The sequence below is a fragment of the Rattus norvegicus genome, chromosome X (assembly GCF_036323735.1).
Source record: "Rattus norvegicus strain BN/NHsdMcwi chromosome X, GRCr8, whole genome shotgun sequence".
Lineage (NCBI taxonomy): Eukaryota > Metazoa > Chordata > Mammalia > Rodentia > Muridae > Rattus > Rattus norvegicus.
In genome coordinates, this window is record NC_086039.1 from 111,317,749 (window position 1) to 111,344,353 (window position 26,605).

General features: G+C 35.9%; 1 protein-coding gene across 1 annotated transcript in view; it reads right to left on the reverse strand.

Annotated features, from left to right (window-relative positions):
• Ammecr1 (AMMECR nuclear protein 1) overlaps positions 1-26,605 on the reverse strand; it is a 105,308-nt gene that overhangs the window by 54,957 nt on the left and 23,746 nt on the right. The window contains 1 exon segment of the mRNA NM_001427680.1: positions 730-840. Coding sequence (NP_001414609.1) covers positions 730-840 — 111 coding nt within the window.

Here is a 26,605-nt window from a genome sequence, read left to right on the forward strand (position 1 = left end):
TCCGTAGCTACACTAAAACATGGACAAAAACAGGAAATACCTTTACTAATAGCTTATTATTAAGACATTTTCTTCTTCTCTGAAATAATTCTGGAACATAAATTGCTAAAAGTTGTATTTATCAAAATCAGATGGCATGTTAGATAGCTTTCTGGTAGTTGAGAAATTGAAGGCAAAGTCTTAGAAAGTGTAGTGAGGCACTTGTTACTTTCCCATTGTGTCAGAGGAAACCAAATAAGCAAGCTGAGGGTGAAATGGGAATGACTATGCCGTCCAGCTGTGACATCGCTTTCTTCCCAGATTTCTTTTAAAGTTTTAAAGTGCATAAAAGTGTAGCAAAATGTGTAAAATGACGGGGAAAAACCCAACAACTATTTTTAACAGGTCTTAAAGGGGAACAAATCGAGGCTGTTAAAGTAGAATTCATACTTTCGGTAACTCATGGACATTTAGTCACTCATTTTCAAGTTATACATAATAAGCTGCCCACTGGAAGAAGAAAAGGTCACTTTAAAAATAGATGACAAGTTAAGTGTCACCATAGCATTTTACATAATGATACAGAGCAATAATACTTTAAGAGAAGGTACACTAAACAGGATAAACCGAACAAGAAATGAGAGAGTAATGTTTACAACTTAATAAATGAAAAGAAATTAAAAGATCACATTCAAGTAGCATAAGATTATTTTGTAAGTAGAAATAAATGAAACAGAAATTGGTCTTCACCTGGTAAGTGTGTACTCCCTGAGTCCTGAATGCAAATTCATGGCAGAAAAGGTACCTATGCATCCACGCAGTCTTTTGTCTCGACCAATCTTCCACGTTACAAACAGTGGGCTGTAACAGAACATAAAATAGGGTAAACCATTCAATTCAACAAGACATTTACTGAGCCTTTCCCATATGCTGGGTTCAGAACCTAAGACATAAAGACCAGAAGACAAGCTCTGAAGGATCTCCAGGTTGATGTCGAGTCTTTTCTGCACATTAGACACCAAAATTAATGTTTTTACAAGGCCTATATGTTAATCTTCATCAACAATTCCTGTAGACTGATATTAATTTACTGTTTACAGACCAAATATGGTAAAATAAACACTCAAACTTGGCAATGTTGAATCCAGAGCCTTAAATCAGCAGAGGTGTCTACAGGATTCTCTGTTTCAGTCTAGGATCACTGGCCCATCTAGAAAACTGGGAGAAGGTAATCAACAACTTCAACAAACACCTTTCCTCAGGAAAGATGAGAAGGCAGCCACTGGTTTATAGGAAGCCAGCACAGAGACAAACACCGTCACAGCTTACTAACGCAAGGCAGATGAAAAGAACACACTATAAACTAAGCCCCAAATGCCATCAATTAAGCTAAAGGGATAGAAATACATTTGATCAGATCTGACAGGTCTTTAAGTTTGCTAGAGTAAAATAAGGATGGTTCAGATAGGTGATGTGTGGCTGCAAACATTAACCAGCAAATACCCTTAAACCAGAAATTTTTATTTTTACACAAAAGGTTTTATATAATATGTGGTACACAAAATGGAGTTGAATATGGTAGACACTTGGGTTCTGCAGCAAACCAATAATAGCCTCAATTAATGATTCGGTCTGAACAATTATGTTCTAATTAGAAATAAGTTTATGTAATCTTTATGTTTTGGGACATTTTGCAAAAATATAAATAATCACATGTAACATGGCCTGTATTACTATGAATATTCATAATAATAGTGGTATAACTTACTTCTACTTTATAAAATGTTTAAATTTAGGGTGATATACCATATTATATGTATTTCTCATTATTCCCTAGTGACAACGTCTTTAATTCTAGCACTGGGGAGGCAGAGGCACACAGATAGCTGTGAGTTCAAGGCCAGCCTGCTCTACAGAATGAGTTCCAGGACAGCCAAGGGTGCATAGAGAAACCCTGTCTTGAAAATTACAAACAAAAAGAGAAAAAGAAAAAGAAAAAGAAAAGCTGCAGGATCTCCATGACACAGGGTAACAACAGGATATCTGAGAGGAGTCCCATTGAGGATCCAGTATTGATAGTGAAGCAGAAGCCAGAGGCCTTGAACCAGACCAGTGACTCACTGCAATGGACATTTGCAAGTGAAGATGTACAGACAAAAGGGTATATTGTGGGATACACTGTGACACACTGTAGCTTCCATGACCAGATTTTTGCCTGTTTTTCTTTTTTTGTTTTCTTTTCTTTCGTTGGGATTGCAAGGGTGGAGGGCTGATATGAAGGGATAGGGAGACAGAGGACTGAGGTACATGGTGTAAAATTCACAAAGAATCAATAAAAAGGTCAAAAAAAAGTTCTTGGGAGATAACATAGTACATTAAAACAGTTTAATCATCCACCTCAAACATTTAAATTATGGCAAGTTCTGACAGGCACAATGGCAGACTGGGTTCCAAACAAGCACAGCAGACAAACCAGAACATATTATGAAAAGGTCCTTCCTCCATGAACTCAATGTTCAATAGCACTGAAATCTATGACAGCAGTATCAAGGCAAAGGTGACATTCAGGCAGTGGGTGTGACCTACACTAAAGGTAGTAAAGGAAAAACAGAAAGGAGAGCCCACCTTTTCTGCTTTCTAGCTCCTATGTGCTAAATATAGATAAATTTAAGCTCTTTATTTTTCCATTTTTCATCTTGGTGTAGTCCACCTCCGCAAACACTGGTATGGGCAGCAAGATGGTCAATACTCTCTCTCATTGCATTGACTAGACAACATCCCTACATAAGACAGGTCCTCTGACAGTGTTGACAGCTGCAGAATATTGAATAAAGTCATCCTGTGGTCTATATAAAGCTATGCTTTCAAAGTACCTGATGATTTTTCAATAACACAGACCTACCTCAATTGTATGTTTTCATCACCAGTTAATTAAGAAACATAAAAGTAGGAGTGAATTCATTTCTTACCAAAACGTTTGAAATGGAAGCCACTTAAAAGTGCTATACCTTTAATGATTTACCCCACTAGAATACGTACATGTCATTCTTCTAATAACAAAATCACATCTTCTCCAATAATACTTAAAATATACAGGATAAATAGAACTACACATGCTGAACATTATATTGAACTATGAAATATGTTAGAAGGAATTCAACCACATAGTAGGGGAAATTACATGTTTTCTTATAATGCTATGGTCATTCTTTGGGAATTGTTAATACATGGCTAAGGATGCTCCAGGATTACATTTCTGCAAAGCAGCCTAGGAAGCAACAGCACTTCCCAATAACTTGGGGCATGGGGGTGTAAGACTGCACAGAGGACTGAAGTCTGACAACAGCCTTTATAACTTGCTGTGGGCTCTTCCAGATTTAACATTCTTTGAATTTTTGACATTATTGAATATGTGTTGTTAAGAGTCCACATAACAAGCAAATTATCTGTTATTTCCTATTCCTTACCTGCCCTAGGCAAGATCCACTTTGGGAGCTAAGACTGTGGTAAAGCAGCTGTCAGGAAGCGGAGGGAACAACACCCTACTAAGTTTAAGACAAATGTTTGAAGAATTAAGAATTCAGACTTTTAGTAGACAGAATAAAGGTTTTCCTTAAATGTTTGGGTCTCTGATTTTTCATTTACAAATGCGCATCCAGCATCTTTTATCTCAAAAAAAAGTGTTCATAGGCTTAAAAATAAAGCATCTAAAAGCATCATTTAATGGAAAGAAAGAATCTAGGCAGTTGAGCAGTTTCAAGTAGACTGATACAAAACAAATAACTGAGCCCAAAATACAGCATCATATGAATAATGATGACTCTGTACAGGGCAATGGCTGCACAAACATTCAATGCATATTATCTAAAAATAGTAGCAACATATTTTCACTTCAAACACAGGAAAGGAATAGGTAATCTCATTCTTAACTATGGTATTAAAACATGTATAAGCTTGCCAACGTATGTAAACTAAGCCATCAGCATAAGCGAATCAGATCAAAGGGAAAAGGGGGTTTGGAGTCTGCTGAGAGGAGCTATTCAAATATCCAGGAAATATGGAAAATAGTTCATAGTAAGACAAGGATTGACTGTTTTTGGAAAACGCTTTTGCCATATGGTTTAAGGCCACCTACATACATTGAAAAAAAAATACTACAAACTACAAACTACAAAAAGGATCAAACTAAGTTGAAATATTAATGGAATTATTTTTCTGAGGGTAACCACATGTAGCTTTAAAGGAATTATCCTACTTCTGAACATTCTGTACCAGTACGTTCTGAGAAGTCTCTGGAGGAAAGTAAAGGCCATACATAGAAACAGGAAGGCACTACCTAATCTAGGTGGATCCTCTCTGCCAACTGGCAGCCGGTTACTGACAGATCAAAAGTAGCTCTCCAAAACGTAGCTGTTACGGAACAATAATGACACAAAGAACAATAGTTATCTGTACAGGATTCTCCCAGTACAAATTCATGCCACTTCCAATGTCCTCTTCTGAGCCAGTCTATTGATTTAAGCCACAAAACATTAGAAATGTGTTTGTAGGCTGGAGTACAATTACATACTACAAAGAAACAGATGTATTTACTTAACAATAGTGTAGCTCAAGGCCCACCTCTCCTTCCACCTTCCACAACAACATAAAATGAGAAGTTTAAAAAAACGCACTTCATGGCGAGCTCTCACTTCTCATTTTGAATGAAGCTTTCAGATAACAACATTAACACAATAATATAAACCATACCTATATTTTGCTATGGGCACTCAGCAAGATGATTTATTTGAAAGGTAGATAAAAGGGAAAAGAGAGTAGCCTTGTATCTTGGTTTGTTTCTTAGTTCAAAAATCCAATTATATTCCTCACACCATGTAATTACATGCTGGGATCTAGGAAGCTTAAGTAAAAAACAAAAATGATGGTGCCTTCTTTCCACCACCAAGTGAAGACATTTCTCTTCTTTCTTCATTGAAAAGAAGTTGTATGTTTCCTTTCCAAGCTGTATAAATTGCAGGTTTCATAAATACAAAATATGTCCAATATCATTCCATCCTGAATTAGTCAGCAGGGCTACAACAATAACTATCATATTAATAATTATCCATAATTGCTTAAAGAAACTTTTCTTACATTTTAGGAGCTACAAATCCCATGATCCATGTTATAGTTCAGTTCTTGGAGAGAGCTCTCTTCAGGACTTATAGAAAGCTACTGGGTCCTCACATATGCCATTTCCTGTGAGCATATGGAGGCGGCATCTTCAGGCTAGTAAGTATAGCTGTCGTGGTCATTACCACAGAATAGGAAGCCTATGCATAGATAGCAAACAGCTAACAATATAGATAAGCAGGAAGACTAGTCTCTTCCCATTCTTCCTGTTCCTCCTCCTTCTCCTCGCCCTCCTCCACTCAGGAGTGCACACACTAGCTGGAAAGACGATGGGAGCAGTAGAAGTGTATCAGAGGTTGACACAGTGGTTCTTTCTCTAATGCTGCAGCCTCTAATATAGTTCTTCATGTGGTGGTGACCCCCACCATAAAATTATTTTCATTGCTACTACATAGGTGTAATTTTGCTATTGTTAGGAATCATAATTTAAATATCTATGTTTTCTGATGGTCTTAAGGATCCCTATAAAAAGGGTCATTTAACCCCCAAGGGTTGAAAAGCACTAATCTAGAAAGACCAGCACCAATTTACAAGTTCTTACACTGTTCCTATTGGAAACCCACATCAAAACCTATCCTCTATTACCAACAACCTTTATAGCCTCCTCCCTTCCTTCTCATTGCACGCTGTCCTGTTATTTGGCAGCCTTTGTGAAATGCAGGTCTTCTGTCTTATTCTCTACAAACTGTTCTCCAAATGAAAAATCCTACTGCCTTTATTTAGTGATTATTTATCTCTGTATGGGATCTCATCATCTAATTATACAATTTATGTTATAAAATGATTAATGTTTAAGCTCTTGATAATCTGAATCTCAGGTTGATTGGAAATGAGGGGAAAATAGGCTAAACTGGAGAAGTCAAGGGAGGGAAGGGAAGGTTAAATGCATTGGACACTTTTTCATCCATACCATTTTTTTATTATAAGTGAAAATATCCTAATTAAAACCCAAAAAACCCACCATGGCTTTATACCATAGCCCTCCCTTCAATCTCTGTATGTAGCCTGTACCTCATGGTTCCTGGGAAACTAAGACAATAAGATCAGACAGTACAGAAGATCATAAATATCTAAATTTTGAAAATCAAGAATTACCACATTCTAATACTTTTTTGGTTTGGTAGTAAGAGAAAGGAAATAATAGCAGCATTATATGTGTCTCTCCCATTTTTATTTCTAATTTAGTTGGTAAATGGCGGAGGAAGGAGAGAAGTCAAGTCTGGGGATTAGGAAAGCTGAATCCTCTTTATAAATCCAGATTAATCACCACTGATACGCAGTTGCCCCAATCAGAAGTGTACTTTAGGAGATTACCATGATTCTGCCAATTTTCGAACTGAAGGAACCACTTCTTTCCTTTAGCAAGACTAAATCAACCATTTTCAGCAAACTTCTTTAAAATTCAGTTTCAGGTCGACAGGCTGTCTTACTTTTTATTACAATCCAATTTAGATAAGAATGATTATAAAGGGGCTGGGGATTTAGCTCAGTGGTAGAGCGCTTACCTAGGAAGCGCAAGGCCCTGGGTTCGGTCCCCAGCTCCGAAAAAAAAAAAAAAGAACCAAAAAAAAAAAAATAAAATAAAATAACATATCCGTACACATTTTCTTTTTCTAATTTATGCTGCAGTGGGCACTGAATTTAATACATGGCAACTTTCTAAAAATGCACTAGCTATGGTTTCTTCCCCAACAAGAGAAATACACCACACATTTTTTTTCTTTTCTTTTTTTTCGGAGTTGGGGACCGAAGCGCTTTACCACTGAGCTAAATCCCCAACCCCACACCACACATTTTTATTACTTGAGTATCTAACTCACTAATTTTAGGTGACAATTTACTACAAATTTCAAAACTGAAACAATTTCCATTTGAATTTCCTATTCCAAAATCATTTTTCTCAAATAGCTCTAAACCTTGCAATTCAGCTTTTCCTATGAAAAGGGTTATTTTAATATGAAACAGACTGAGCAAAAAGGGACTTGATTGTTGACATCTGAAGATTCCTTGGCATGAACAAAATTAAGAAAACAAAATTAGGTCCAGAAGTTTTAGAATGAATAGTAATAGACACAATTAGTGGGTACAGTCTCCTCTTACTTTTTCTACCATTAGAGATTTTTAGGGGGCTTTGCTTTGGTATTTCCTGTGACTGAGTATGTAGTGTAACCAGGGAAATCACAATTCTTTAAAGAAAACAACAGAAGCAGGCAGGGAACTAGATTTTGTACCTATGCTCTGGCTTCTCAGTTAATGAGCTAGCCTGTACCATCTTGCCTTTGCTGTGGAGCCCACTGAGGAGGAATGGAGGAGATAGGAAATAAGCATGCTGACTAATTTAAGCACTAATGTAAAATGAGCTGGAAAATCATTTTAGCTTCTTCCTTCTAGATTTTATCTTCTTTCTCATTCCATGGAGATCTGATGGAATGTGTCAGACTAATAAGTAAGACCACAATAAAAGTGATGGATTTGTTTTTCACGTGCTTTCTGCATTTAGTTAGCAAGCCTGACTCTTGATTTTAAGGTCCTTCTTTGGACTATATGCTCCTATGAGAGAAAGGAGCTAGAAAGACATACCTTTAAGCAGAAAAATCAGACTCCAAGGACCAAGGATACAACTGACAATCTAGTTTTCCTCTCCCTCATTCTTTCTTTTCCCTTTCAGAAAACAGCTGAAACTTCCGAGAACCTCTACCATGAATATATAAGAGTGTTTTGTGTGTCTCTGTGTGTATGAGAATGTGTGCAGGTGTGGTGCTGAGGATTGAACCCAAGCCCTCACACAAATTAGGCAAGCACTCTACCACTGAGCTACACTTGGCTTGGCCTGTAGTAGTTTTGAAGATAACATTGATATTATTCTTCCAAACTGCTTCTTAAACATTTTTATCTAAATGTAACTTTTATACAAAAAACAACAATAAAATTTAAAATTCTACAAACTGTGGTGAACACCAATCCATTTTCTATCACTACAGTCTTGCCTTCTCTTCCATATAAATAGGATCATTCCATCTAGCATCCATTGTGTCAGCATTCTTGTACCTAGCAACAGTGCTCTGGATATTGAAATATCTTGGATGATCATTACTATTGCTTAGCATTCCATTATTCATTCAATACAGCAAAAAAGTTATGCAGTAAACTGTTGGTAGCTATATAGTTTGCCTCTAGTTTGGTGATAGATATGTAGGTTGCTTCCAGTTTGGTGAGAGATATGCAAGTGGCCTCCTGTTCGGGACTATTACAAATAACAACACTGATACTATTTCTCTTCAAGTTTTAACAGCTTTAGTTAACTAAATGTATTATATACAATTTAATGAGTTTGTACATGATACAACTATGATACTATCCTCAGTATCAAGGTAAAAGACATATCTGTCAGCTCACCCAAAATTGCATCCTTTTGTTTTACACTAGGGATACTTAACATGATATTACCTTCATGGATTTTGATATAACCATACTATATTAACTATAGGACTATGTCACATAAGAGATTTCTACAGCTTTAGTCAAGTGTAACTATAACCTAACCTGACAATGAACAGTCCTCCAGCACTACCTTAAGCTTTAGTAATCGCTATTACACATTTCTCACATAAACATCACCACGGTATTTGTAATCATGCAGTATTTGTTCTCCTGTGGCTGCTTTAATTTTACTTAGCAAAATAGTCTTTAGATTAATCCACATTGTTGCAAGTACCAGGATTTTCCCATTTTACGAGAGGTATAACAATTCCTTTACTGACTGATTGATTATTATGAGTTATTTCCATACCTTGGCTATTGTGAATAATGACACAGTGCATACTAGATCGGCGATAACCCTAAGCTCCCGTTTTCAATATGTACTTAAACATGGACTGTTGGAGCACTGTGGCAGTTCTGAATTAAAATTTCTGAGCAATTTCTACACTACTCTCCATGGCTCCCGCCCATTCTCAACAACGGGTCCCAATCTCATCTGCCTGTGGCATGAACTAAGAAGTGTTCTATTGCCCTCTATATTTTGAATTTAGCTTATTTGTTCTTTAAACATGGGATTTACCATTAAATATATCAAAAGCTAGAATTTTAATGGTAAAATGATTCTTAATTAGTTAATTTCTTTGACAGATTTGTTAAGCTCTTCAGATCTCTTAGCTCTTTCTGAGTTCATTTTAGTCAACTGTGCCTTTCAAGAGATATTTTCATTTATCTACATCATAGAAATCCCCAGCCTAATATTCAGAATAGTTTATTTTTTCTGTGACTCCAAGAGTTGTAGCAGGATCTATTACATTGTCTCCAACACTGAGTATTTGCAGGCACGTCTCTTTCCCTTTTCATCTTTGTAAGTCTAGCTATAAGCTCAGCAAGTTTATTGCTCTTACTAGGAGCTGACATGTGCTTTGCATTTTTCTTGTATTGCTTATTTTCAATTTACTAATCCTTACTTTTCTTCATTTCTCTCATTTACATGGAGGGATCTGCCTAGTTGCTTAAAGTAGAATGGTGTTGAATTGAGGTTCTTCTTTTGAAGTTATTTCTGTTCAAGCACTGTGGTACATGCATCTCAAATTTGCATATGTATTTTCATTATTATATCTAAATATCTCCTCTTATGATTTGGCTCATTATCTTTTTAGACGTATACTAAAAGCCAGGCATGGCAGCTCAGGATTGTAATCCCAGCACATGAGAAGATAACCAGGAGAATCATTGTTAAGTTCAAGGCCAGCTTTGGTTACATAGTAAATTCTAGGCTGGCCTGGATTATACTTAAGACTGTCTCAAAATAACAATAATCACAACAAACAAAAATACTATATAACAGCCCAATATCTTTGGAATTTCCAGTTATCAGATATCCTTTTGTTGCCTTTAATTTCATTTTTTCAAGAACATACATTATATGAGTTCCTTGCTAAGTATGCTGAAAAGTATATTTTATGGATAACCGTGAATATAACATGAATTGGAGAAGAAAATGGATTGTGGTAGTGTTGTGTCCAAAACTTTATAAATGTCAATTAGATTCAGCTGGTTGTGCTATCCGCCTTCTATCTCCTCAATGAAATTTTATTTACTAGTTCTGGTTCTATCAAGAACCACATTAAGATAGTTAAAATATCCAATTCTGATGATAGCTTTGTCTATTTATCTTATCAGAATGTTTATTTTCCATGTATTTTTCAAGTTCTGTTAGGGACATATTTCCAGTCATTGATTTTTTTTTGGTGAATTGATTATTTATCATTATTAAATAGCTAGCCTTAGTCTTGGTAATGCCACTCTTCCTAAAGACTACTTCATTTTATATTAATATGGGCATTCTGGCTTCCTCATGGTTATTGTTCAAACATTTCTCCATATTCATGCTTTTAACTAGTGTTTATTCTTAAAGTTAGCTCTTATCTATAGTGTACATTAGGTCTTGCATTTTTTGCAATAGCAGTGATTGCATTACTTTTATTTAAGTATTATATGGTTACATTTACAATGACAATATCTATATTTGTGCGTGCATGTATGTGTATGTACTGCTTGCATATACATGTGAGAAGTATGGGTGCCTGCTTCTCTGTTGTTTAGAGACTGAAACTGTGTATCATCGAATCTGGAGCTCACAGCTTTGGTCCCCCCAGCCCAAGGTCCTACCTGTCTCTGCCCTCATCCAATATTACGATGCTTCTGTCAGAAGAATGCCAGGAATGTCTTACAGTTGGGGTGTAATAGAGTTTGTTCTTTCCATCTTCACCTCAAACCATGTATTTCACCTGCATTTATTTTTCTTCTTCATTTTAAAGACACTTTCATTGCCTATGGATTTTATAATCAGAAGTACTTTTTCTCCCCTTAAGCACTTGAAAGTTGCCAGTGTATCATCTTCTGACTATCAGTGTTTCTGATGAGAAGGAAATGACCCTCTCTGCACTTAATGTTTTTTTCTCCAGCATCATTTAAAATGCAATCACTGGTTTTAACAGGTTGATTATAATTACTATACTCTTATTTGTAGTTTTTCTGCTTCAAATTTTCTGTTACTAAGTTTCTTAGATCTATGGAGAGAGGGGTCCAAAGTGTTCAACATATTTGGAAATTTTATAGTCATTACTTCAACTATTGTCTGCTTATTCTCTTTCCTTGACTCCAGTTACATGGCATATAAATCTCTTTTAATAGTTCTTCAGAGTTCAATGACTCTTCCCCAACTTGGCTATTCTCATTATGCCTGAGATTGGACAATTTCCACTCTTACATAGTCAAATTCACCAGTACTTTTTTCCATGTTTACCTTGCTATTTATCTCATCCAGTAAATTTTCATTTCCAATGGTACATTTTTCACTTCCAGAAGTTCCTTTTGGTTCTCTATAGTCTTCTATTTCTTTATTTGTAATTTATGCATTCCATTTAATCCTCCAATGTACTTTCAGAGTTGCTTAAATCTCCCTCTATTAATTTTATTGCCATTGTCTTTGGTTCTGTTTCTGTTGACTAACTTTCTCCTAGTTATAGCTCATATTTCACTGTTTCTTAGAAGATCTAATAATCAGGGAAGGGGGATACTAGACCTTTTAATAATTACACTGTTGAGTATCTGGATTTTTCTCTATTCCCTTAGGGAGTATTCAAGTTTTGCATGCAGTAAAATTATTGTTAGTCGATTTTCAAGGTGTGGTTTTATTTTGTTCATTTGAGATCAGAGTAGCCTTACTCTAGGATTAATTTAACTCTCCTATGATGGCTTATGACTTCAGAGTCTCTACTGTATGCACATGGTAATTAGTGTTTCCTAGCTCCTGGTATAGGAACTCAGATGTCCTATATGATGACACATGCACAGATTTACATCTACAAAGAATTTTGGAGTTATTTCTGTCCATAGTTTCCTATCTCTAATAATCTCTTCCACAAATTCCTGCTATCTACTCCTCCTTGTCTCTTAAGTTCAGCAAGATCACAGCTCACTGATCTTGAAACTGCCTGCCAACAAAGTCAGTATGCCTATAACATTCATTTCTTTCATTTGTTCCTTTTCAGAGATTTCAGCATGTATGCTTGGTGCTTGATGTCAGAATAGAATTTTTTTTTCATATATTTTGTCTGGTTCCCAGTTCTTTATGGGAGATAAGACTCGAAAAGTAACCAGTCATGTATCAGTTACTCTTTCATAAACAGAAGTGGAAGTCTTGAAGCCTTTTAACCTTGAGTGACTTTAAGGATCAAATTCTGGTAGGTTTCATATCAAAAATGGGGAAAAACTTGCCACACACAATAGAAGATTACTACCAGCAGGAAAGTGGCTCAGGAAGCAGAAGGCAAAAGGTACAGATCTCCTCAGCTTTGATAGGTGGGGAAAAATATTAAGTGACTCAACCAATTTCAGGGGCATCACACTACTCATTCCAAAAGGTTAGAGATGTCACTGTTCAAAATTTCACTTTGAAAACTCGAATGTCCAAAATAATGAAAGAAAGAAAGAGGAAAAAAGCCAAGAAGCCAGGTAGAAATTGAAAGTGACAAAGGTGCCGGTTAACAGTTACACCGATATTCCCTTAAGTCCCTGCCAAAAATAGATCACTCTTTTCATTCTCCCTCCATGAGTAAAAAAATAAAATCAATCTGAAAAACCATATTTACAAGACCTGACAGACTTGAGGATGTTCTCAGTAATCATGAACCATATCTGATGTATATGTCTTTATTTCTATTTTTAAAGAGGATATTTTTGTTGTGACTATTTATACAGTTTTACCTCACAGTTAGTTATCTCACTGTGACCAGACAACAGAAAATATATCAGTCTTACTACTACAAACCTTGCAATGGTAATGGCATATCTATAAAGGAGCATTTACCTAAAAAGGTCAGGAACTCCATATGAAGGCCACACAAAGCCCTTTATCACAAAACAGAAAAAAAAAACAGAATAAGATAATACAACTAAATAATTATATCCAAAAAATTATTTTAAAAGTACCCACTACACACCATCAGGCAGCACTATGACAGTTCAATATTTATAGAGTAATGTGAACTACTTTCTAATTTGGGAGACAAAGAACAAAGCAAATTTCTATAGGAAATTAGAACAGCAACAAGAAAATCAATGCAGACATGTGAGAGGGAAGAAAAATGTATGAACGACAAGGGCTAAGATGGAGGATACATGCCTCCTTATAAAGAAGCATACTTGTTCTACTCTTCTCTTTAATAGTCCTGTGTAACTGTCTACTTCAAAGCCTGCATCTTTGTAAACAATCATCAGAAGTCAAACAAAGGGACCCTAGGAAGATAAGAGAAGAAAAACAAAACAAAAAAAAAAAAAACATGCACGCGCACACACACACACACACACACACACACACACACACAAACACACACACACTAGCTGTACCAACAATCTCTAATACAACTTCCTGTGTGTGTTTAAATATTTGGTTTTAAAGTCTCCAACTAACTGTTACGTACATGGTAAAATAGGGATTAGTATACGGTCTAGGAATGAGAAGAACTCACTTAGATTAATCACAACGATAATAGACGAAAGCACAATTTGTCAGGCCTGGTGGAACAAGCATTATCTTCTCAGCTACTCAACAAGACTAAGACAGAAGGACTGTGAGTTCAAGGCCTGCCTGGGCTATAGTGAGTTCAAGAACAGCTTGGATAACTTAGTGAAAACCCTTCAGAAAACATAAAGAAAGAAAGGGAGCTGAGAATAAAACTGTAGCAGAGTGCTGGCATCCAGTACCAAAGGAGCAGGAGGCAAGGGAGAAAGGAAGGAGGGAGTAGAGTCCACAAAAGTATCTCTTCTTGGATGGAAGAAATGGAAGGGATGGTAAAATTAATTAGCTATAAATAACTATTTCATTAGAAATAAGCCATTAGAACTAAGTTAATTCGAACTGCTTTGTCTAGGAATACATTTGTAATTTTCTAATATAAGAGTATGATTTCCAATGATGGTTTTATTTATTTATTTATTTATCTGTAGTAGACTGCAAAACTGTTCAATACATACGTGTCTGCTCAAAGACAAATTCAGCCCTCTTTATATCATGAATATCTTTGCAAAGATAAGATTCAGTTAGAGAAATCTAGATCATAAGAGTTTTAAGAGAAACAAATATAGATCTTTAATTTGGGATATACTGATACCTGTCCTCATCCACTTTTTCCACTAATGTAGAATTTTAATACATACGGCAAATAATAGATTAGCATAGCTGGAAATGAGAACAGGAACTTTCTATGGAAGAGTTGGTACTGGACACTGAATCCAAGGTGCAATATGCTAGGCAAGCCCTTTACCACTGAAATGCTCTTGCAATGTGGGATGAAACTGTCAGTATTTTAAGGAGAATATCTAGAAACCAGAACCAACAAAGATAAAATCATGCAAAAAATTCAAAATAAATATTAGAAATTTAAAAACTCACTACAAAAATATTCTAAAGACAAAAATCTGAAAAAAAGTATATCATACTAATAGAAATAGATTGGATAGTAGTCAACATTGTCTCACTGAGGCAAAGGCTGGAATGCTTATAGAATGTTTATTTAGTATGAATTTAATTCATGTTGACTATATATATATTTTGTCATACAGAAAACTACAGAAAAGAAAACATAAATCTTCCAACATAAAGAACAGAAAGATTTAGAACAGAAATGTTGAAATGTTGTCTATAGAAGCAGGATGGAGGCATAGGTCAGGCTGGGAAATTGGCTGCCAAGCACAAGTGAGGACCTAGGTTTAAGTCCCAGCACTGGTTTTTATATGGCTTGGATTTTTTTTTTGGTTTTGTTTTTGTTCTTTCAGTTGAACTGTAGAAACATATTCCTGCATGGTTAATATTCTTTAATGATGTTTGAAAAGCTCCATGATATTTCATTACACAAGTATTCCAAACCTTAGCTCATCATTTCCTTCTTGTTAAAACTATTGAACAAAAAGGCTGTGCATTATGGTTTACCGGGATTTCAGATTCATTTACTCAGTACAGATTGCTAAAGAAATGGAATTACCAGATCAAAGTCTGAAAATATTTCATTACTCTATGCATTTTATTAAAATGCTTTCCAGGAAGATGCTGGCACTAAAGAAACTGGCTTCAACAAGTTAAAACTCTAAGAATATTTATTTATGGCCAGCACTTATGAATCAGTCGAATTGATGGGAGCCGCTTTAAATGTTATTCTTATTGTTAAAGAGGCTGTCTTAATTTATGGTCAAACCACAGTTATAGTTTAATATTAAACTCAAGTATATTTACTGCATTGTAAAAATTGCTTCTTTCCAACTTATTGGCTCTTTCTTCAAAACCAATGACAAAATGAATTTATTCTATTGACCGAATGCCACAGAACTGAAAACATCCAAGTAGAATGCTTTTCATACAACTTTCATAAACATAGCAGAATTAATATATATTTTAACATGTTGATCTTCATTGCTCTTAGTATAAGACACTGTAAGTTGCAATATTTGAGAGAATAAAAGATAAAATCACTCTGAAATGATAAATGGCTGACTCTCCGAAATAGTTTCATTCCTAACTTCCTTTCTCTATAGCCTGCTTGGCCACACCCTTACACTCTAATTTGATCAAGGTTGTCAGAGCCATATAAGAAATAGTCCAAAAGGTGGAAAGGAAGGGGAGCCCTGCAGAGAGTTCCTCCCCAAAGGCTATCTTGCCAGTGCTAACTTTGTAAAAGTAGCTACCAGAGGTAGCTGTTAGAATCCGGTAATATCCTAACATAGGCAAGTTTTGAAATGCTTCATTTTTCTTTACAATAACTATCATTATTTTTATCATCTATCTCACTAGGTTATGAATCCCAAGAGGATAGAGAGCCAAATTTCAAATGGACATAACCATAGTCTAAGAATTTAACAAGAATGAAATATGTTTGTTGAAGAAAAACAAATGGAATAATTTAATCTAATAGTTCTAACAAGAATCTACCACATTAAAAATCATTTCTGTCAAAAACCTAAGACCAACGAATACTGCTTTTGGATGTATAGTGCACAAAATATATCCCAAAGGCATAGGTAGTGTTTCTTGACTTTCTATGTCACACACTTTTGACTATCACAGGGAAAGAAATATCCCAGGATTAATATTGGGAGAAAGCAAAGAAATACTTTATTCTTAGAAATGTGGTAACTGCATAAATCAGGTACCAGAACCTCACGGTTCAAATCACTATGGCTTAGCGAGATGGAATAGAACAGGAAGGTTATCAGAAGATATGTGCCCCAGGCACAACATTCAATAGAAGAGGATAAAGAGCCCATCCGAGTCTCTTCATCCTTAGATATGGTTATTTATGATGAAGGCCACACATCTGATGAACTGTTAAAGAGATCTATTATTGTTTGGATGTAAACTGTCTCTTGTAGGCTCGTGTATCTTAACACTTGCGTCCTAGCTAGTGGCACAGTTTTATGAGGCTGTAAAGCCTCTGCCTCTTGAGGCCTATGTGTAGAAAATAGGTCACTGGGGCAGGCTTTGATATTTATAGTCAGATCCCACTTCCTTTTCTCCCTGCTTCCTGGTCCTCAGAAATGTGGGGAAACAAACAAACAAACAAAAAACTCAAGTTCCTACCTCTACAAATGAGCTGGCTCCATTGTCACGAACTTACATCACTTGAAACCATGATCAAAAAGAAGCCCTCCCTCCCTCCTTCCCTTAAGTTGGCATCTTGCCACAGGAGTGTGAAAAATAACTAAAACACAACCCATTGCTGATGAAAGGGAGTTTGCAAACTGCCATGTAATGCAGCCCTGTGAGTAAAGGTAACGTCTCTAAATGTTCTCATCACTTTCGGTCAATGTGACAGCTACTAAGTAGGCAATTTCCTTGCTTATATACCTGGGAGAATATGAACTTTTCTAAGTACTGTTATTAATTACAATGAAAATCATTTAGCAGATAGTTCATGAAATGATTCCAGATCCAGAAACTGTAAGCTGCTGGAGCTGAAATGGATGCATCGCAAGAGATTGTACCTTGATCGATCAAATGCTTCAGAGTTAAGAACATCAAGAGAAAAACTAAGATGAGCATCTAGTGAGAGCACACTAGGCATTAAGTATTATTGGGTACGTTACCTATGTGCAACTAAAAGATAAAATACATTTAGTTCTAAATTTAAGGAGACTAGTTTCCTTGCTGAAGACACGATACCAGAGCAGATGTAATATGACTGACCAAGGATGTTTGTCTTCAGACACAGAAAGCCTTCCCTTTCCAGATCTGAGAAAGCTGGTATATTGTCTCATAGTCTGTTATTTCACTCAAACATTTGGTTAATACTAATACATGGGATCAAATACATAGGTACACTCTGCCACCAGGACCCAGATTCTAAAGAGAAAACTGAATTCATGGTAAACGTCACTTCTCAATTTGGCAACAGTACTGAAGTCCAGCTCCTTAATACAGTTAAATAGGAAACTATTCATTAACTATGCCTGGGCTGACTTTTCAACCATTTCTCAAACCTGAAATATCTTTGTCCACTAGAAACATCTATTCTAATATTGTCCATCTGACAAATATTCTCTGGCTTAGGAATGTAGAGATAGCAGATTAAGTAAGTGTTATTCCTAGAAATAGCTAAAGAAATGCCTACGACCTTGGTTCATTTGGGATCCTTACTGTAAGATATCATAAAGTAGGTAATAATGAGCAATAATAAACAAGATAACAATACACATAATATCGAGTCAAATTGACTTCTCACAATTCTGTTCACTGTGCATTTTAAAGTTGTCTGTTAAGTGTCAGGTGCTCATAAAAAGCAACTTCTCCGTGGGCTTGCATTTTCTTTCTCTCTCTCTCTCTCTCTCTCTCTCTCTCTCTCTCTCTCTCTCTCTCTCTCTCTCTCTCCCCCCCCCCCCCCCATCTCTATCTCTATCTTTACACTCCAGATTTTATTCCCCTCCTGGACCACACCACAATGGTTCCATATCCCATACCTCCTTCCTGCTGCCACCCCTCCCACCTCCACAAAGATGTTCCCACCCCACCAGACCTCCCCACTCCCTGGGGCCTTGAGTCTCTTGAGGGTCAGGTGCATCTTCTCTGACTGAACCCAGACCCAGGAGTCCTCTGCTGTATATGTGTTGGAGGCCTCATCTCAGCTGGTGTATGCTGCCTGGTTGGTGAGCCAGTGAGAGATCTCAGGGGTCCAGGTTAATTGAGAAAGCAGGTCCTCCTATATACGGTTGACCTCCTTTTTAGCTTCCTCCAGCTTTTCCCTAATTCAACAGAGGGGTCAGCAGCTTCTGTTCATTGGTTGGGTGCACATATCTGCATCTGACTTTTTCAGCTGCTTGTTGGATCTTTTGGAGAGCCTGGGCCTTCTTTTTGTAAGTGTTCTACATCCTACTCATGAGGTGCACATGAAAATGTTCAAGTCACCTCTTAGGATCCTACTGCTTTAAGTCTGTCAATTTGAGAATTACGATTTGGCATATGAAGTTTGAGAGGAAATAAATATTTATATCATAGTGCTTGTTAAGAGACCCTTTTCGTGCATAGGAACAGAATACCAAAGAAACTTTAATCAAAAAAAAAAATAAAACTAGACAGCAAGAAAATAGTTTCAGAGACAGAATGTTCTAAACAAAAGCCAGTTAAATCAAAGAACGGGAAGTCCAGAGCAGGGGAAAAAAAAGAATAAGTTATCAAACTTCTCCACTAAAACTCTAACATCAAAAAGTAAGAGCAGGTGGGAAGAAAATAGTCTCAAATTAGATAATAATGTGATGAAACTAAAAATTATTAACAGAATCTTGGAAAACACACAAACAGTGGGACGTTAAACAAATATTCCCAAACAACAAATGGGCCACAGAAGAAATTTTAAAAGAACTAAAAATGCTTTTTCAGAAGAAAATGGAAGCTAGGCATTGTGTCATACACACCTACAATCCCTGCACCTAGAAGGCTGAGGCTGGACTACTGCCATGAATTCAAGGACAGCTAGTCTCTGTCAGAGACTAATTCCATGGGAAAAAAAAAACATAGGGACAACAAAATGGGAAAACAACATACCGAACCATTAAAAAAAACCCAACCCCATTAATAAAGTTAATAGCAATAAACATATCGAAAAGAACAAAAAGCACATATAAGCAACATACATTTATACTTCAAATATCTAGGGTACAACCAACTTAATCAAATTTTAGAAGAATTAAAGATCAGATCATAAGCAAATGGAATATTGTAAAAATAAAATAAAATGAAAAACAATGAAAAGATTTGGTTTTTTAAGAAAAAAAAAAGATAAACCCCTAACCTCAACTAATGAAGAGAAAGGCTATCAAAATAAGATTAAAAATTAAAATCATTACACAACTGGTATCATCAAAACACGGAGGATCAGAAGAGACAACCATGGATAATACTATTTTAACAAAAGTGATAGTTTAGAATAAACTTAATCACTAAAGACATTAACCAAACCAAGTGTGAGGGAATAGAAAATCTGAACATACTAGTATTAAGTCAAAAGATTACACAGAATAATAAAAATCCCCAACTGAAAAATTAGTCAAAAATGAGTGTATATCACCATGGCCCAAGAAAGCACAAGAAAAGCACAAGGCAATATTTCTATTAAATATAAATGTAAAAGTCTTCAAAACAACTATTTGTAAAACTATATTCATATATATATTAAAAGAACTATTATTAAGAGCACAGATTGCTCTTACAGAGGACCTAAGCTTAATTTCCAGCACCCACATAATGGCTCAGAACAAGCTGTAAACTGTCTCAGGGGATCTGACACTCTGCTACCTTCTGACTTCTGAGGACATCAGGTATGCATGTGGTACACAAACATAAATCCATGAAAAACACACACATACATAAGAACAATAAAATAATATTTTAAACATATTTTAGTATATTTTGTAAAACAATCTCATATTAATAGTAAATTAAAAATATTTATGTACAAATTTAACCAAGGAGATAAAAGGCTATGTATTAGTTATAGTTCCTCTTGCTGTGAAAAACAATGTCCCCACAAAAGTCTAGCAACGGGTTATTTTGACTGACAGTTTGCTGTCTGGTCATCATGGTGGAAAAGCATGGTGGTGATTAGCAGCTCTAGAGGTGGGGCTTGTATATGAGGGCCTGGCCACATTCTGTCTGCAGTCAGGAAGCAGAGCAATGAAGGCAGGTGCTCAGCTCAACTTTTCCTTCTTATTCAGCCCAGTATACCAGCCCATGAAATGGCATCCCCACATTTATGGTGGGCCTCCCCTCCACAGTCAAACTCTCTGGAAAACTGCTTTGCTCACAAACACTCCTAAGTGAGTGTAAACCCATTCAAGCTGACAGCGAAGATTAATCGTCACAGTCATAGACTGAAAATATGAGATACTTATAGACAAAGGTAAAATAAATGGAACGCTATCTCATGTTCAAAAACTGGGAGAACTGATGTTGAGAAAATGCCCCTACTATTCGAAGGTAGCTGCAGATTCAATGTAATCGCTATCAAAACTGTAATGTCATTTTTCATAGAAAGAGAAAAAACAATTCTTAAATGTGTATGGAAGAAAAGCAAACAGGCAAATAGCCAAAGCAATGATGAAGAAGAAGAATAAAGCAGGAAGCACTGTGTTCTCTGAATTCAAACCATATTATAAAGCAACCATAATAAAAGCAGCATGCTGCTATCATAAATATAAACACAATAACAGAAGAGAACATAACACCAAGAAATAAACCCACATATTTATGGCCAACTAATTATTTGATTATTATTTTTCACAAAGAGCCTAAGAGTATAACAAAATCACAATGGATACTATCTTGTATCCGTTTGAATGGATACAAATCTGATACAGGGAATACCAATACTCATACATTGTCAATAAACATGTAAGTAGGACAGCTATTGTAAAAAAAAAAACTGTAGGGAGGTTTTTGTTTGCTTTGTTTTTTGAATCAAAAAAAATAAAACTACTTACTATCCAGGGTTGTGGTATATATGTCAGTGGTAGAGTGATTGACTAGAAAGCATAAACCCACTGCCTAGAATGCATAAACCCACTGCTTACATTTCCCAGCATTGCAAACACAAAATGAAACAAACGTACAGTATAACACAGTGTTCCTATGTCTGGGTCTATAACTAAAGGAACTGAAATCAATGTATTTAAAGGATAGCTACCTTTTCATGTTCTTTACAAAACTACTCATAACAGTCAAGAAACAGCCTAGGTACTCATGGATGGATGGATGGATGGATGGATGGATGGATGGATGGATGGATGGATGGACAGACGGACGGGTGTATAGATGATGGATAGATGGAGAAAATGTGACAACACATTGGAATACCATTAAGCCTTAAGAAGGTGGTAAGGAATCTTGTCTTTTGCTACAACATGGATACATCTGGAGGATGTGCTACATTTGATAGGTTTTTCACAGAACTATAAACACCACATAATCTCATCTCATATTTGAAATCTAATACTCAGACAAGAAAAAAGTGTAACAGTGATGGCCACTAGAGGTTGGAGCAGGGAGGGAATTTCAATTTCTTGGTCAAAGAATACAAAGTTACATATAGGAGAAATAGATTCTGTGATCTACTGTGCAGTAGGGTGTCCATCTATAGTCGATAGCAATGTATTATGCTTTTCCCATTACTAAGAGAATAAATTTCAGTCATCTAATATGACTGGGAATTACAAGGAGTCACTAAAGCAATGACTCCTTCCCCTCCAGACCTAGCTCACTAAGAAGTTTCAAGCAGTTCTAGTTTCTTCTCCAATCCTGGTAAAGAAAGGCCGTGTTGTCGCTGTAAGAGAAAGGACACCTGAATATCAAGATTCCAGTTACAATAGTGACAAAAACTAGCTTATTCTGATTTCTACCTGAAGCAGTTGACTTCTTGTTGGGTAACCAGGGGGATCCTTGTTTTCCTGAGTTTCATCCTTCTGGGGCAGAAATGGGGAGATATATATACATACACACACACACACACACACACACACACACACACACACACACACATATATATATATATATATATTGCTGCTCTGAATTCTTTGCCTCAATCACTACTGCCACTTCCATACATGCACCATCTTGTACATGGTAGAATGTGGACTTTACGCCCATGGAGGAGTACTGTGTTTTTTGGAGGCAAGTCAGAGTAGATATTTTAGGCATGGGTTTACCTAGATAAAGACAGGCTCCAAGGAGCGTATGCAAGAAACAACTCCGTCACACAAACAAGATGAGATTAATCAGGTCAATTTAACAGAAGAAAGCACTATGGGCTAGAGAGATGGCTTGGCACCTAAGAACAGGTACCGTCATTGCTCAGGATCTAGGTTTAGTTCTCAGGACCCACGCCAGGTGATGCACAATCACCTATAACTCCAGTTCCAGGATGCTTCTAGCATCCACAGGCACTACACTCGTGTACGTAAATACAGAGACACATGTGCATAGCTAAAAATAAAAATTAATCTTAAAACAGAAATCATTACAAAGCATCTTATCTATTAAGTGTCATGGGCTAGGAATCAAAAATTAAAAGGCCTTTTACCATTCCTAATCTTCGGGAGATATTAAAAGATGAGCAAAAAATTAAACACAAGTTTGGTATGAAAGCAATATAGGTAAGAATATAGCTATGAATGAGAAATGTGAGAAGGCCAGTTATCCAATTTTCAAGTTCAGGTAACTAAAGAGAGGATTATTACAGAGACTATTATATATGTATGTGTGTCTTGGAGCCACCAGAAACCATAAATCAATAAAGAAAAGGGAAAAAGAAAGGCCAGAGTACTTAACTTTTTTAGAAGATGAGGACTTGATAGGATGGGCTTTTTTCTTTCAACCAACTAAGTGTCCACTCACTAACACACTAGCATACCTGCCCTTGCATATAGTACCTTAGTGGAGAAAAAGAAAACTAGGTATATGAGACATCCAGCAGGCACACAGCACATATTATACCTGGTAGCACATTACAAACCATATTCTACAAAGCTTCAACAGTTCTGTGGTTGACCAAGCTATCTGAACTCTCCATTCAAAAATGGCACAGTCCTTCTCTTTTGAAGAATAGAGCTAGCCTAACAGGAGCTTCTGAACTATCACCCACATTGTTTAATTAAATTAAAAAGGATGCCCTTCCTTTCCTGTTCTATTATTTGCACCCATTTGTTCTTCCCAAATCTAATTTCACAACTAATTCTTATGTAGACCAGAGTCCTCTCTTTAACAACAACAGTGATCTCTTTAACAACACGATGGTTTTATATATGGCTTTCCCTCACTCTGATTCATCCACATAACTCTTACAGCATTCCCCAGTAGGTCAGAAAACAAAGTAAACATGAATGAACAAATGCTTTAATTTCAAGTCATTCCAATATTCTGGAGCACACTTAATTTCTGAATTCTCAAATATCCTCATTACCCTATAGTTCTCTGAACAAAACTTATCATTCACCCCTGACCATGATCCTCAATGACTGGAATGTCTTGTTGTCTTTGGCACAATCAAATTTTAATCACTATGACTTGATCCATAATTCTAAGCCCTTCCTAAGTCCTTCCTCAACAAATGGTTCACTAACTATAATATGACCACCATGTGAACTGCCGCTCCCATGGTCTATCAAATTTTCTCAGTTCATCATGTATTCTTTGTTTTTCATACTTGTAAAACAGCCCACGCCACTAAAAGCAATGGAGCAAGATCAAAAAGGCACACAAATGAGGGAATAGGTCAAGAAATAGAGGCAAGATCATAGATGGTACAGGGTCCTTCACAAAAGCAAGAATAATGGGAAGTGACAGTCATCTCTATATTACTTAAAACTAAACTGTCATAATTAAATTGTGTACACATAGGTATAGAAATACAATTATAGATATATAGATGTGTGATATCAATTTTAATTAAAAATTGACACATACCTCACAGTCATAGAAATAGTTAATCATTCAGTTACATAGAAAAGATAGTATGTTTACACATACTGTAAGACTAAGTGGGTTAATTTGATGGATACGCCAGGTACAGAGACCATGATCACTATAAGAAATGTGTGCATAAGCATACATAATCACAATATAAACATGCCCATCCAAGTCACCCCTATAAAAACTTGGGAAGCACAACATACTGTTGATTCTTTAAATTCCTACTAGTCAGTAACAAGCTGTTAAATGAATATATGGCATTCGAATGATAGTTGACAAGAATAATTCAAATTTGGGAGAAAATTAATGTTTAACCATAAAAATTCTCAAAATCAGCATCTTGCATGTTAAAGCATTCTTATAATTATACTGGAAGTAATACTGTAATTTACTAAGTATAGCCAAGAATTTATAGAATCATGATTCAGAGTTGCACACAATCTGATTTTAGCACTAATGTTGAAAAATAAACTTACTGGAATCAACCCAATTAGCTGTGTTTCTTAGAATACAGGTAAAAGCCTGTTATAATTAACAGCAGGTTAACAGAGCTTCTATTAAACTGCTTCGTCTCATATTGAACACAATCCTTTGTTGATTTGGTTCCAAGAGAACTGTTTACAGCAAATAATCGGAAAAAACAAATGTTTTCTCCAATTCTCTTTAAGTAATATGCATCCTTTATAATGAAAAAGTTATGTGCTGCTAGCAAAGCACACTTAATAATTCACTGTGAACATGAAGAGGAATCTCTTTCAACAGTCTCTTTCAAGGCAACCTCTACTACAATCTCAACTGCTACACATCACTGCCCACTATGGAGGTCAAGGATTTCCTTCCCTAATTTTAGTATCATGCCACTTTTACAACTATGATTACCTATTTTAGTTGTCACTTGTGTAAGATATCCTGATTATGCTGAACAGTCACTCTACTAGTTTTATTTACTAATATGAAGTGTACGCAGATGTACTGAACAAAAGAGTAGTTTCCTTTCTTCCTTGTCTTCTGATCATAGCAGTCATATATATTTAAGTTTTAATGAAATATATAAAATAAATTCATAAAATATTTCTAGAGCTTAACAGTAATGATAAATTCAGTCTTAAAAGTGCATCTCCCTCCTAATCAATGACGAAATTGAGAGCTGATAAAATTGGGAATTTTGTCGCATAGAATGTATGAACCATCTCAGAACTTCAGTTACTTAACATAAGCATACTGTGTGTGTGTGTGTGTGTGTGTGTGTGTGTGTGTAAAATGGACTTTAGATTTGTTCCAAATACACTTTTCTTTGACCTATAAAAATATAAAATTCTTTCATATAAATCAAGTTCTTAAGACACTCTGATGAAAAATTCTTCTCTTTTCAATGTTATATATAATATTCAGTGGAACCAAAACGCAAGCACCTGCTTCCTCACAAGGAGTGCTATTACTCTGCTGTCTCTTCTAATGCTATAATCCTTCAGGCTTTTCTATTACTCTGCTGTCTCTTCTAATGCTATAATCCTTCAGGCTTTTGAAACTGTGGTGCCCCATGATTAGCTGACTGATTTCATAGCATACTCTTTTGCTCTTTTGCAAAAGTGGTATGTATGGTATTTTAATTCAAATAATTTGTTTTCAAATTTCAAGATACTTTCTTGAAGTATTCAGAAGTAGATTTAAAGTTCACTGCTCGTGGCTTACTTTAAAAAAAGTCAACAAAAATTCTCTCAGCACTTTTATTTGAAAATAATATTCTTCAAGGAGAGGAAACCAAAGATGAAGACGTGAGGTCTCTGGCATCCAAGAAGCTCACAATCTAATGTAATGGACAGATATATACATGACAGAAAACATACAACACCTGAAGTACTGGTGGGAAAAACGTGTGTGCTCAGTCTGAAATGGATAGTTTCAAAGTTTCAACATAGGTTCTTACATAGGCCCACAGAGATATGTACACAGAGTTGTTAAACACTATTGCTCTCATAACACTCCATTTTCCAATATATGTGCTTATAGGGCTACATAAATTAAGAGGCCATTTTTTCCTAATTGACGCAGGTAACATGTTAGAAGTATTTGTGAATACACAGATGTGTCCTGTTTCTTACCCTTTCTTGTGCTAGCAACACTACAATCTGAATGCCCTTCAATAAAAAACTGGTTAAATTAACTATGTTTTATCATATAATAGGATACTTTGAAGGTATTAAGATAAAAGACACAGTAGAATAGTTAGATTCTGAAAATTAATATCTTTGAATTGATAATGCATCGTATTTATGTAAGATTGTCACCAGAAGTAAAGGTGTGGTAAGTGTATAGGATCTATCTACAATTTTACAGTATCTTGTGAGCCTATAATTATTCCAAAATCAAAATTTAACATAAACAAAGACAAACCGGGTATTTGTAAATACATGGATGGCAGAAGTATGTCCCAAGATCTGGAGTAACAGCAATTCCCACTCA